General features: G+C 32.8%; 1 protein-coding gene across 1 annotated transcript; it reads left to right on the top strand.

Moving 5' to 3' along the window:
* The first annotated feature begins 10,724 nt into the window (after positions 1 to 10,724).
* On the top strand, positions 10,725 to 13,451 carry LOC145639736 (patellin-3-like). The gene is made up of 4 exons (XM_081691059.1): positions 10,725 to 12,094; positions 12,309 to 12,433; positions 12,535 to 12,676; positions 12,890 to 13,451. Exons 1-4 carry the CDS (start codon positions 10,826 to 10,828, stop codon positions 13,139 to 13,141), a joined length of 1,788 nt encoding a protein of 595 aa, XP_081547185.1. The 5' UTR covers positions 10,725 to 10,825; the 3' UTR covers positions 13,142 to 13,451.
* The last annotated feature ends 441 nt before the right edge of the window (positions 13,452 to 13,892 follow it).

Here is a 13,892-nt window from a genome sequence, read left to right as displayed (position 1 = left end):
CGAAACCGAGAGCAACCTGAACCGATTACGTCCGAACCCGATAGTAACCCAACCAAATTTAAACCGAAACTGGCTAAACCCGGCTAAAATCCGTTATGACCGAACCGCTTATAACCCGTTACCCGTTGTGACCGAACTGTTTACAACCCGAAACCCGGTGTGACCGAACTGTTTACAACCCGAAACCCGTTGTGACCGGACTGTTTACAACCCGTAACCCATAATAACCGAACCGTTATAATCTACAACCCGTTATGACCGAATCGTTTACAACCTGTTATGACCGAATCGTTTACAACCCGTAACTCATTATGACTGAAGTGTTTACAACATGTAAATCGTTTTGTCCAAACCTTTTACAACCCGCAACTTGAATTACCAAACAACTTCATCGTCCAATAGCCCATTACATCGAAATTCTTAACCATTCATAATGTCACAAGGCCATATCATATCTAATCTAAACCCAACTCGAAACTAAACCGTTTACACAAACTTGATACCCCTTACTAATGTCTAATTATATATAGACATGCTTAATGTATTGAATATAATAATGTTACTCTTCCCACACCTTATATTTTATGTCTTTATTAAAAAAAAAAAAATCAAAGATAGTGTACTTGGATTATTATCTATTAATTCACTATATAAAGTATCAACTAAAACATTTTTGGTCTCTCAAAAAAAAAAAAAAAAAAAAAAAAAAAAAACAAAAAAACAACTAAAGCATTTTTGGGGTTAGATGGCAATTAAAGTTACTACTTGTGAAATAATCTATGTAATGGCCATTAAGAGGGTTTTACTATATATATTTAAATATATTAACAATAACAAGTTTAATAAAATAGAAACAAACTAAGTATTTACAGACTACAACAATTTTTCAAAATTAAAATCGCACAGGATAAAGCAATAATGATATGGATAATACATTAATACCTAAAAAATACTTATATCATAACTAGGAGAAAATCAGATTATTTCATACAAGTACATATACAACCAAAAGCATCTTTTATGATGCATAAATTAAGTTTAAATTGCAACCATAGAGGAAATAGCTCAATATTAATTACAAAAGCCACCAGTAGGGGTAGATAGAAACCAAAGATCAATTAGTTTTTTAGTTATTTACTATTTAGTAATTAGTTAGTCACCATTCAAAATGCTCTATAGTACTTTTGAGCTCAACAACAAAAGGTGAACATAGCCTAAGCCTAAAATATACGGCTTTTTAATAGATACAAAATGTGACCATAATGCCATGTTGAAGTAGCAGCAGCGAACATTTGATTGTGCCCCCTGTAATTGTAAATAAAGTCTTATAAATATGAAAAAACAGCAGTTAAATATTAATAAGAACTAAAAGCAAGGACATAATAACAAAAAGAAATGAAAAAACAGCAAGTAAATATGAATAAAAACTCTGGAAAAAAAAGAGAGAAAAATTGTCTAAAAGACTACCTCAAGTAGATGATGTACAACTTTCAGTTACTTCTTCCTTACCGATTAAAAGAACATCTTCATCAATTTCGGTATCATAACCGAGACACCAGTTCTGGGTGGTAACTAACATCTCAACGTTTTTAGGAAGAAGAGCACCCCTATACTTAGTCAAAATACGACCACCCATGCTAAATGATGATTCAGAGGCAACAGATGTTATAGGAATAGCCAAAACATCCCTAGCAACTCGAGCTAATGTAGGATACCTCTCAACTTCAGATTTCCAATACTGGAGAACATCAAACTTTTCTCCCACAACCAATTTTTTCCGAGGTGTAGCCAAATAAGCATCAAGATCATCCGTTGGATTTAAAACCGAACCATCATCATCATCAATAGCACCACATAACTAACATAATGATTAAAAAGAAGCAAAAAAAAAATAACATGTTTAATAACTTTATAAATATATCAAACACGCAAAATTAATGATAAATAATAGTAAAAGTATTCACTTAACAAATAATCAAACTTGAAAAATCATTAAATTGTAAACTAAAACACAAATATTCACCTGATATATAGTTGATAGTTTAAAAGACCGACCATCGTCAGCTTTACCATCATCAAATTCATTATAGGGTCTGCTAGACTTTTGCTTTGAGCTAGAAAGAGGTGTTTGAGCAGAATAGAAAGAACACAATTCACCTAGAGCATCTTGAACCCTCTTTACCTTTCTGTTACATTCCTCTCCAACATATAGCAGGTTGAACATTTGCCTCACACGTTGAATCTTGAAACGAGGATCAAGAACAGCAGCAATTGAAAGTATCAAAGAATAATCCTCCCAATAATTCTCAAATTTGTCCAGCATCATTGATGCCATGTCGGCAAGCTTAGGTTGTTTATGCGCTTGAGTGATAGAATACTCAATGACAAGAACATTCTCAAAATACAAGTTTGCTGTGGGATATTGAGAACCAGAAAATAAAGTGGTAATATTATAAAATGGTTGCAAAAAGTCGCACACATCTTGAAGAGTATCCCACTCATCATCAGAAAGTTTATAATCAACACCCAAAAATCTATTGATATAAGATTTCAGTGCAGGTTTAGCTTGTAAAGCTTTTTGGAGCATCGTATAGGTGGCATTCCATCGAGTAACAACATCAAGACTTAATTTTCCATTAAACACACATTCAGCATCAACAACGGCTTGCTCAAACTGAGACAACCTAGAATCAAATCCATCTATATACTTGACCACTTCACGCAACTTAACAACACTTTCATCAACAAATTCTAAACCTTTCCTAACAATCAAATTCAAGACATGAGCACTACAACGTACATGAAAAAATTTGCCGTCACAAGGAAGTGGGGAACAATTCATGACATCTTTTCTAAGATAATCCACCATCAAATCCATAGAACGAGCATTATCAACAGTCATAGAGAAAGCTTTATCTTGCAAGTTCCATTCTTTAATCAGATTAAAAACAAACTTTTCTACTTCAATACCAGAATGCGGAGGATGGCAATATCTAAAATTTAAAACTTTAGACTTCAGATTCCAATCATTGTCAACATAATGAGCCGTCAAAGTAAGGTAACCGCGATTAGTGCAAGCAGTCCACAAATCATAAGTAAAACTGACCTTGCCACCAATTTTACTCAAAGTATCAAACAACATAGCTTTGTATTTATCATGCTCACGAATACAATATCTAAGAATAGTGTTCCTACTCACATGTTTCACATTCCTATTCAAGTAGGTAATCGCTTCTCTAAAAAATTCATGCTCGACAATTCGTAAAGGATATGCATGACAAATAATAGCTTTAGCCAACTTACTTAACCAAATTTTTTGATCAAAAGAAGAGATAGAATTATCAGAAACAGAACCATCTTTAGGTTTAAGCTTACATATATCATAATGATGTCTACATGTTGAAGTACCCATGACTGAGTTAGCTTTGATAACCACTCCACAATAATTACAAGTAGCATAGGTGGTGGGTTTTTTTTAGTAGTACTGTCAACTGGTGTATTATCATCATGTACCTCAGAAAGAGTAAAATGTCTCCAGACATCTGATCTTCGTCCACCTTTAGAAATGCATCCACTACCTTGTGCAACTCGTAAGATTGGGGGCGTCACAGTAGCTGGTTGGTTCTGAACTGTTTGATTTCGAGATTCCATTGTTTCAAGATATGTGTCACTCTCATCATTAGACTCCTCAAATCCACCATCCATTACTATAAAACAATTAGACAGAATAATAATTAGTAACATTAAATAAGGATTAAACAACTAGGATAGACATAAGTCATGTAAATCGAGGATTAAACAACCCAAAACAACTAGATCTGGACATATACTTCATATTTAATTCCAATGACATCGATTTTCACACTAATAATACTTAAACGTTTAGATAGGGCAAAAAAATTGATTTTTTATTATACTTTAAAGCCTTAAAAAAAGATCGAAATATACCTTGATTATGTGGAGGAGAAGAGACGTGAATCATGATATGGGCGAAATTAGTTGAGAGCTGATGAAATATACCTTAATTTTTTTTACAGAGAAATGAGCTGATGAAATGAGTGGAGAAGAAGGTCAAATTTTTTTTTTACAGAGAGAGAGGGGTGGAATACTAGGAGTGATGGAGGCAGTTTGAGGGGATGGATCGATTAGGTTAACAAGACCTTATATATGGTGGGCCTTATTGGGTCATCCTATACTAAAGTAGGATCATTTTAGGAGGGAATTTTCCCTCCATCCAAAATTTTACTACGTACTCCATCCTATACTCACTTTTTTCTTTTCATTAAAATTACTAATTTATCAACAAATTTATTTATTGATTTATTTGTGTTATATATCTAATTATTAATCTATTTAATACTCCGTATTTCTATAAAAACTAATTTAAAGTCATATTTTAATTTATTTAATAAGGAAACTATAAAAGTAACTAATAAGGAGTTCGTAAATAATAAAAAATAATTAAAAAAAGTAACTAATAAGGATATTTTTCTAAAAAAAAAAAAAGAATATAAGGAGATTATGACTAAATAACTACTAGAGCGTATTTATGATTCAACCAATTATAACCTTACTGATTCAAATTCATTAATTGATCAACTTAACATGTATAGTCATTTCTCGATTTTGACCCGATGTGATACATATTGTATGGCAGTGTGACACAACTTGATTATGACCTGAGTTAGTTCAAATGTACTAGCTTATTATATTTTCTTAAGAAACTAACTTACTATAATCAGTAAATCGCTAATTAAAACAACATATAAATACAACTGGCCTATTATCTATTACTATAAGCCTTTAACTTTACAACGTATTTATGATCCGACCAATTATAACCTTACTGATTCAAATTCATTAACTGAACAACTTAACATGTATAGTCATTTCTTGATTTTGACTCGATATGATACATATTGTATGACAGCGTGTGACACAACTCGATTATGAATTGAGTTGGTTCAAATGACTCACTTTTGCTCATTATTATATCAATCCATTTTATTAATGACTCATATAGTCATAATAGTTAACCCAATGTGTTTATGACTCGACTTGTTCTAATTTGATATCTATATATCCATTCAAACTTGTTTAAGTCTCTATTTGATTTCGAACCGATTTGAATTCATGAATGACTTAATAAACCCAATACTTTATAACTTGACTCGATTATAACATTAGTGAACTTATTTGTTTAATTTACTATGGCACTATTCAATCAACCCAATTTGCTTTGTGACCCCTATTAATTGTGAGTTTATGACTAAACCCCTTCTAACTTGCTGCCCAATTACCCTAACGTGTTTATGATTAGACCAATTACAACCTAACCCGTTCTTGTAAATTATCTAATTAACCAAACTCGATAATGATAAGAACAGATTTTAAGCCGATATTATTTATGACCCAATTTCAATTTAACCCAAAATCGATTATTTCTAGAACCAATAATGACCCTGCCCGGTTTTAGCCCAGCTATTTTGAACTGAAACCCGCTATAAACCCGAACCGATCATGACCTAAACCGATATTGACACGGCTTGATTTACCTAATTAGTTTTGAACCAAAACCTGTTTCCAAACCGACATATTTCAACCCAGACCGATTATGAACTGAACCGATAATGACCCAAACCAATTTCACCCGATCTGTTTTCAAACTGAAACCCGTTTTCAAACCGACCCAGATCAACCCAAACTGATTATGACCCGAATCGATAACAACCCGATCCGATTAAGACTCGATCTATTTTGAACCGAAACCCACTATAAACTGGAAAAACCTGTTTTCAAACCGACCCAGTTCAACCCAAACTGATTATGACTCGAACCGATTACTACCCGATCTGATTAAGACCCGATCCGAATAGAAACCGCAATAAATATAACCAAACTGAACCGACCCAATAGTTTTCAAAACCAATCCGAACCGACCCGTTGTTTATTTTAAACCGTTAAAACCCGACCCATTATAACCCGAAACCGATAAACCCAACCCAAAACTGAACCGTTTACCCGAATTGACACCCCTAGGTGAAAGAGTTTGTTGTCGTTGTAATGCCTCAATCAGTAACGTAAATAATTTAGAGTGATGCTACATTAAGTTTTGCAATTGTGCAAATATGTGCACAAACCATAAATTACACTAAGGGCCTGTTCATATTTACTTATTTTTAGTTCAGTTCAGTTCAGTTCAGTTCAGTTCAGTTCAGTTCAGCTCCAATCAGTTCAGTTCAGTTCAGCTCTTAATTTCCCTCTCTCATAAAATATTCATTTCAGCTTAGTTCAGTTAAGTTCAGTTCAGCTCCAATCAGTTCAGTTCAGTTCAGCTCAGTTCAGTAAATATGAACAGACCCTAAATACGGAGTATTCCGAAACATTAATCAAGTTTTTTTTTTTTTTTTGTTGATAAGGGCTCAATTTTTTATTTTCTGAGACTATAAATTCAATGGATATCGTAATTAACATATAACTATGAGGGATACCCAGTCAATTCCCCAGATAAACAAATTTTTGTTTACCTGGGGGTATAATTGTCTTTTTAAGTAGCAGTGGAGGGATATATGCGTCTTTTCATACACTAGTTGAGGGGTACATGTGTAATTTCCTCACCAAACAGTAAAAGCAAAAAACAAACAGTAATGGGACAGCTCACCAAAAGTAATGAATAAATGACCTTGCTTTTTCAATATATTTATAAAAAATGCCATCAGATTAACAAAAATTCGTTTATCTGGCAGATTAACTTGTATTTTCCCTATAACTATTAAGATAGAATTAAGCTTTCTGAAAACAATAGTATAAGGACTTATTTGACCAATTGACCGATAGTATAAGTATATACCAAACCTTTTTGTTTTATTTATTTCTTTCTAGTCTCTACTCAACGTATATATTGAATAAAAATTAAAAAAAAAATAAAAATAAAAATAAATAAAAATAAAAAAATTATAAATAAAGGAATTTTAAGAATAAAGAAGAAAAAGACATCCAAGAAAAAACCAGGTCTCAGCTTTGCACACACCTTTTAGTCTTTTACCACCTTTGGTCGCATGAACGATTAAAGCATTCTGACACCTCGTTTGCAAATCTTTTGTACAGGTTAAATTTAATATTCTCGTATTATAAACTTTATTATACTCCGTATTTCACAAAAATTAAATACATAAATTACTCTTAAATAAAAGGAAATCCTTTAACTTAACCAAAGTGACAGCCTGGTGTGGAAAATTTGAAGACGGAGGTATCAAAACTTGACACGTGTCCACCTCCTGAGGCTGTATCTTGGAGGTCGTGGTCAGCACGAAGTGGTCCTTATCTTTTTTCTGTGTGACAGGCATGTTACTCTGTATATCAGATTTTGTGACTCCGAATAAAATCGTTTTTTCTTTCTTTCTTTTTTATTTTTTCATTATTATTTTTAAGAAGAAAGAGAATAAAATCTACAGATATGGATTATTACTCCGTAATTACCTGCAAGCCTAATTTTAGAATTATTAATAGGGAATTAGGGAGTACACTGAACATATAATCTATTTGTTTCCTATTATAAGACATTCTTTTTTTTTTCCCCCAATTGTATCAAACTTTAACACAATTTACTTTGTGTTAGTGAAAGGCGAGGGTACACCGTACACCCTTATACATACTTTCAAATAAACATATAATCTATTTGTTTCCTATTATAAGACATTCTTCTTTTTTTTTTCCCCAATTGTATCAAACTTTAACACAATTTACTTTGTGTTAGTGAAAGGCGAGGGTACACCGTACACCCTTATACATACTTTCAAATGAAAAATGGTACATTTTAAACTAATGTAAGTGTGACATACTTTGTATTTGCTCTAATAAGAGCAGACATTGTATATGTAGTGTTTTGGTCACCAATTAACACCAGGAATTCTCTACGCATTACAAGGTTTACAACATAGCATTAAAAGATACTATGTGTGTATTAATAATCTCAAAAGTAGTTTGAGATCGATTTTGATTATCGTCATGCATAGAGTACAAACCGAGCTAAATCAAAGGATTCTCCCCTAATTAATTTGTTTGGTAAATGGATTTCTAATGTGAGTCAAATACCGCATGCTACAGCACATTTGTGACTCATGATGAGAGAAGCATGAAGCAAAATCAACGTGAATACTATTGAACAGAATCCTCATTAGATGCGTGATTAACTAGTCAAGTAATCTAATTATAATATCTGTTTAAGAAACGAATAGAATGTACTGTACCATGATCAATAATCTTATCGGTCATTCATTGGTAGTTAAATTATTTGATTATTATATTATAATTAACTGAAATAGGTAAGCGTTTAGATGTGTCAATACCTTATTGATTCTAGATGTATAATATAATTACAGGATATAACAACAAGAGTTAACAAAAGTTTGGGAAGCATTGAGTAAAGAGTAGGTTGAAGAATCAAGTTTTGATTTTTAAACATAAAGTAAATGTTATAGGTCAATTGGTGTACGTAAATATATTATAGAATTATAGACTTTATAGTAAAATGCGAAGTATAATAATATTTTTAATAAAATAGTCATCAATTGTGGCTTGAGGGATGATTATCTTTGGAATAAGTAGTTTAATTGGATTAAGATTGAATTTTTAATTTTCAACTGTTGAGATAAAGCTTGTTTAATAATCTTTGTGCTCCATATATACTACCATACGTCTGTAAGCAGTAGATCCATATGTAAGAGTTTCTTCATATGCTACTAGTAAATTGGATAATATCTAATAAGGCTAATAAAAACATTTTTTTTTTCATTAAATGGGAATTGAAAAAACACGACATGCTCCATTAATTATGAGGTATATCTCCAAGCAAATATAGTAGATAGCATATTATACCCCATATGTTTTTCAACAAAGTCGTGTGTAAAAATAGAAGGAGACACAGGTTTCTAAAGGTACGATTAAATGATTAATGAAGTCTACTATTGACCAATTTGAGCAATATTAATGATATACATAACACACTAGCACACTTCTAAATTTTATTTTTTTTTAAATAATAGTTATTGTTTTTGTTGACTAATAATACGTGATTTATTATTTAATTTTGTCATGCCAAGGGTTATTAGTTCAACAAAAAATTAAATTTAGGTTCCCACATGAACTAATGCTAATTAAAGATTTACTGATCAAACAGCTATGAGTCTATGACCCAACCACATTGAGATTTATATCATGCTAAAAGTATCCAAGTTTAGCTAGGGCCAACGATTTCTTCTTTTTCATTTCCACATCATTTAGTGTAATGTATTTATCATGTCATATTCATATGATAAGCCCAAATTAGCTTTTTTAACAAATGTTTTTACAAAGTATAAATATATTCAAAATAGATTCCAGTTTTGGAACAAAGCATCCAAAATATTGATTTGACACAACGCTATATAAAAAAGTCAAACAAACACATTGTAGGTTTGACCCAATTCAAAGTATCAAGGTCCAACCATTCAAGGATAGGATAGGGCTTGTTAAACTACTAGAATTGTATGTACTAAAAAAATTGTTCAAAGGATAGTAAAACACTACACATCATACAAAGGTCTTTCTTATGGTCTCAAACTTATCATAAATCTCAAAGCTAAGTAAATAGTATGAAATTTATAGCGGATTTGTTTTGACAACTGATTCATCACTATCTTGATTATTGAGGTGGTTTCAAAAAATCTTGATTGCATATGTGAGTGTGACTAGAGTCACTAGACTAATAACATTGAATAGGAGTAGTTTGTTGTGTCATTAAAAATAAAAAAATAAATAAAATAATAAATAAAATTGTGAAATAAAGTAAAAAATAATCGTTGTAAATAAATCAATAAAAAAAGTATAGTTGGCATGACATTTTTGTAATGATACAGAGTATTATTATTAACAGTTGTAAGCTATTTTAAATTAAAACATTATCAAGATAATAAATGTGTATTGTGTTTTTGTTTAAAAGGTATCCTCCTTTTTCGAGGCTTCCTACTAATTAGTTCTTGGCTCAATTTTAATTAATATTCGTATATTAATGGCAACGAAAATTTATCTTTATTGATATAAATGTATAAAAATAATCTATAAAAAATTTTATATACATTGCACCCAGATGTATATAAAAATTTCCCACCTTGCTTACTTCTTTAATTTTCATTACCATAACAACTACGGAGTATAATTAAGGGGGCAACGGCCAACGGGAGTACCACACAATAACCTGTTTTCTTTAGCCTAATTTCAGTTCAGTTCCTAATTTCCTTCTTTTATAAACAATTTTGTTCGGTTCAATAAATCAAAACAGGCCTTAAGTAATAAATCTAAAATGGTTAGAATACTAAATTGATTTTTCAAAAAAAAAAAAATACTAAATAACAATGTTATATACAAAAACATACACATTTAATTTGCTCTCTTTTTAACCGTGTAAAAAATTGAAAGCCACCTAAGAGAATTGATTTCTTTCCTCAGAAAAATCAGTTATTTTGGAAATTAATTCGCTAATTGCCAAATTAAATTAGTGTTAAATTACATAAAAAAATGGTTTAAGGTAAGTAAGAATAGTGTAAATAGGCTGGAAGAGAAAAAGTGGGTCCAAATTGTTAGCTGGCAATCCGTTTCTGACAGTCTGTTTTTCTTCTCCTCCAACGGTCACAACCCTTTTCGGACTTCCTCTTTACTATTAAACCCATTTCTCCCTTCTCTTCTTCTTCATTTCTCTCTTCATCTTCTCTTTCTCTCTCTCTAAATTTAAGCTTCTTTTTTCTCTCTCTAAAAAAAAAAAAACAAGAAAATATCATCATCATCATCAATGGCGGCTGAAACCAAGAAGCCGGAGGAAGTGGTGGTGCCGGAAGCCGAGAAGCCGGTTGAGAAGGAAACACCACCTCCCCCACCACCTGCTGCGGTTGCTGTTTCCGAAGCCGAAGCCGAGAAGCCGGTTGTTGAATCGGTTGAGGAATCGACAACCGAGGCTGAGCCTGAGAAGATCGCTAAACAGGACTCTTTTAAGGAAGAGACAAATGTTGCCAGCGAGCTTCCTGAGGCTCAGAGGAAGGCTCTCGAGGATTTGAAGAAACTTATTCAGGAATCCCTCGAGAAGCACGAGTTCTCTGCCCCTCCTCCCCCGCCACCCGCTAAGGTTGAGGAGAAGAAGGAGGAAGAGAAGAAGGAGGAGGAGCAAACTACTGCCGCCGCTTCTACTTCTGCTGAAGAGAAGCCCGCGGAGGAGGTTGCTCCTGCTCCCGCTGTTGAAGAGGCCTCTAAAACCGAAGAGGCCCCAGCAACAGCAACAGCACCTACAACAGAGGAGCCTGCTAAAAAGGAGGAAACCCCAAAAACAGAGGAACCTAAAAAAACAGAGGAACCCACAAAAACAGAGGAAGTACCTGTCTCTGTTCCTGCTCCCGAGGCAGCGAAGAAAGAGGAGGAAGAGAAAACAGTTGAGGACATCAAGGAAACAATTGTTGTTGAAGTAGCAACAACAGCAGCACCCGAACCAACCGCGGTCCCTGTGGAAGAGGCACCCAAGGAGGAAGCCGAAACCGCGGCACCCGAACCACCAAAGGAGCCAGAAGAGGTCTCAATTTGGGGAATTCCTCTGTTAGCCGATGAAAGAACTGATGTAATTCTCTTGAAATTTCTCAGAGCAAGAGATTTCAGAGTGAAAGATGCTTTCACCATGATCAGAAACACTGTTCGTTGGAGGAAGGAATTTGAGGTTGATACTCTCTTAGATGAAGACCTTGGAAATGACTATGAAAAGGTTGTGTTTACTCATGGAGTTGATAAACATAATCGCCCTGTTTGTTACAATGTGTTTGGTGAGTTTCAGAACAAGGAACTTTACCAGAATACTTTCTCTGATGCTGAAAAGAGGAAGAAGTTCTTGAGATGGTTGATTCAATTCCTTGAAAAAACTATCAGAACTCTTGATTTTAGTCCTCAAGGGATTAATTCTTTTGTTCTTGTTAATGATTTGAAGAATTCTCCTGGATATGGTAAGAGGGATCTTTACAAGGTTATTGACAAGTTTCTTGAGATTCTTCAGGATAACTACCCAGAATTTGCTGCTAAACAGGTATAATTTTTCATTCTTTTCTGCATTTATTTTGATTTTCATGTGATAATTTTGATCTGGGTTTGAGTAAAGGTGGAAACTTTATCATAAATTTCATGTCTTTTCATTGAATTTTGACATGGGTACTGCTCAAAATGGAATTTTGTAAAATTAATAGTCAGAATTGATTGATTGTATTAATCTGATTTTATTTATTTATTTTGATTTTGTATAGTTGTGCATCAATGTTTCATGGTGGTATTTGGCATACAACTGGATTTACTTGACTGTGTTTACACCAAGAAGCAAGAGCAAGTTTGTGTTTGCTAGTCCATCAAAGACTCCTGAAACCCTTTTCAAGTCAGTAAACTTGTCTCCTCTGTTAATGTTTTTTCTCTCTCCTCAAATTATTAAACTATTTATTGATGAATATGTTGTTTGTATGTTCTGCAAAAAAACAGGTACATAGCTCCTGAACAGGTGCCTGTTCAATTTGGTGGGCACAGTAAGTTTGGTGAACATGAATTTTCACCTGCTGATTCTGTTACTGAGGTTACTATCAAGCCTGGCACTAAACACCCAATTGAGTTTGCATTTACTGAGGTATATTTGCACCCCTGACCCCTCCCTTACTTTTTGTCCGTTTCATAACATTCTTAATATTTTCTGTTACCATACCGTGACATACATGAATTCCTTTTTGTATGTTTCATAACGTTCTTAACATTAACTGTTAGCATACCGTGACATATATAAGAGTGATCTTGTTAGATTCGTTTCAAATTAAACTGACGTGTGTAATGTGTGACGATGTAGGAAACCGAGTTGGTATGGGAGCTAAGAGTAATTGGATGGGATGTGACCTATGGTGCGGAATTCTTGCCAGCAAAGGAAGGAGGATACACACTAAATATTACAAAGCCAAAGAAAGTAACAGCAGCAGATGAGCCAGTAATTTGTGACACATTCAAGGTGACTGAGCCAGGAAAGGTGGTCATAACCATTGACAACCAAAGTTCAAAGAAGAAGAAGCTCCTTTACAGGTCTAAAGTCAAGGGTTCTCAGTGAATTACTCAGAAATATTACCATTATTCATTCAAAAAATCATAGTGACTTTTAATAAGTTCTTTATTTTAAATTTTGGGGGTTAAATTTACTTTTTTTTTTTTTATATAAGGAGTTTTGGGATTTATTATTTATTTATTTGTTTCTTTTTCTTGGATTTTAATTTTAAATTTTCATGGTGTGTGTCCTTGGTCCTTGTGTTTCTCATGTTTGGAGGACATATACAGAGGAAGAAAGGGGTGCAAAAACTGTGTATTGATACTCTTTTTTGTCTGTATATTCTATTTCTATGTAAATTTTAAATTATGATTGATGAGTTGTGCTAAAATTCCAAATTTTATGGTTTTTTTTTTTGCAATTTTTTTTTTTATTGTTATTTATTTTTTGCAATTTTTTTTTTTATTGTTATTTATTTTTTTGCAATTTTTTTTTTATTGTTATTTATTTTTTTGCAATTTTTTTTTTTGATCCAAAATTTTTGCAAATTGTTTGTTGTTGTTTCATAGTTAAGGACTTTTTGTAATCTTTTGCTCCTTGAACTGATCAGACTTGGCATGTGGCCAACTTATATGTGGGGGCTGCATGTCTGAATGATTGGATCATGTGTTTGGTGAATATTTATTACTATACCCACTATTTTAGGGCTATTTTGATAATTATTCTTTTGGGATTTTTAAACCAAAACATTTATTTTGGCAATTATTTTTATAATTCCAATCTACTTTGAATCCTTGAAACTTTTGGTATGAGTATA

The sequence above is a fragment of the Chenopodium album genome, chromosome 7, assembly GCF_948465745.1.
Source record: "Chenopodium album chromosome 7, dcCheAlbu1.1, whole genome shotgun sequence".
Lineage (NCBI taxonomy): Eukaryota > Viridiplantae > Streptophyta > Magnoliopsida > Caryophyllales > Amaranthaceae > Chenopodium > Chenopodium album.
Note: the sequence above shows the minus strand (reverse complement) of the source record. Positions and strands in the feature narration are given on the sequence as shown.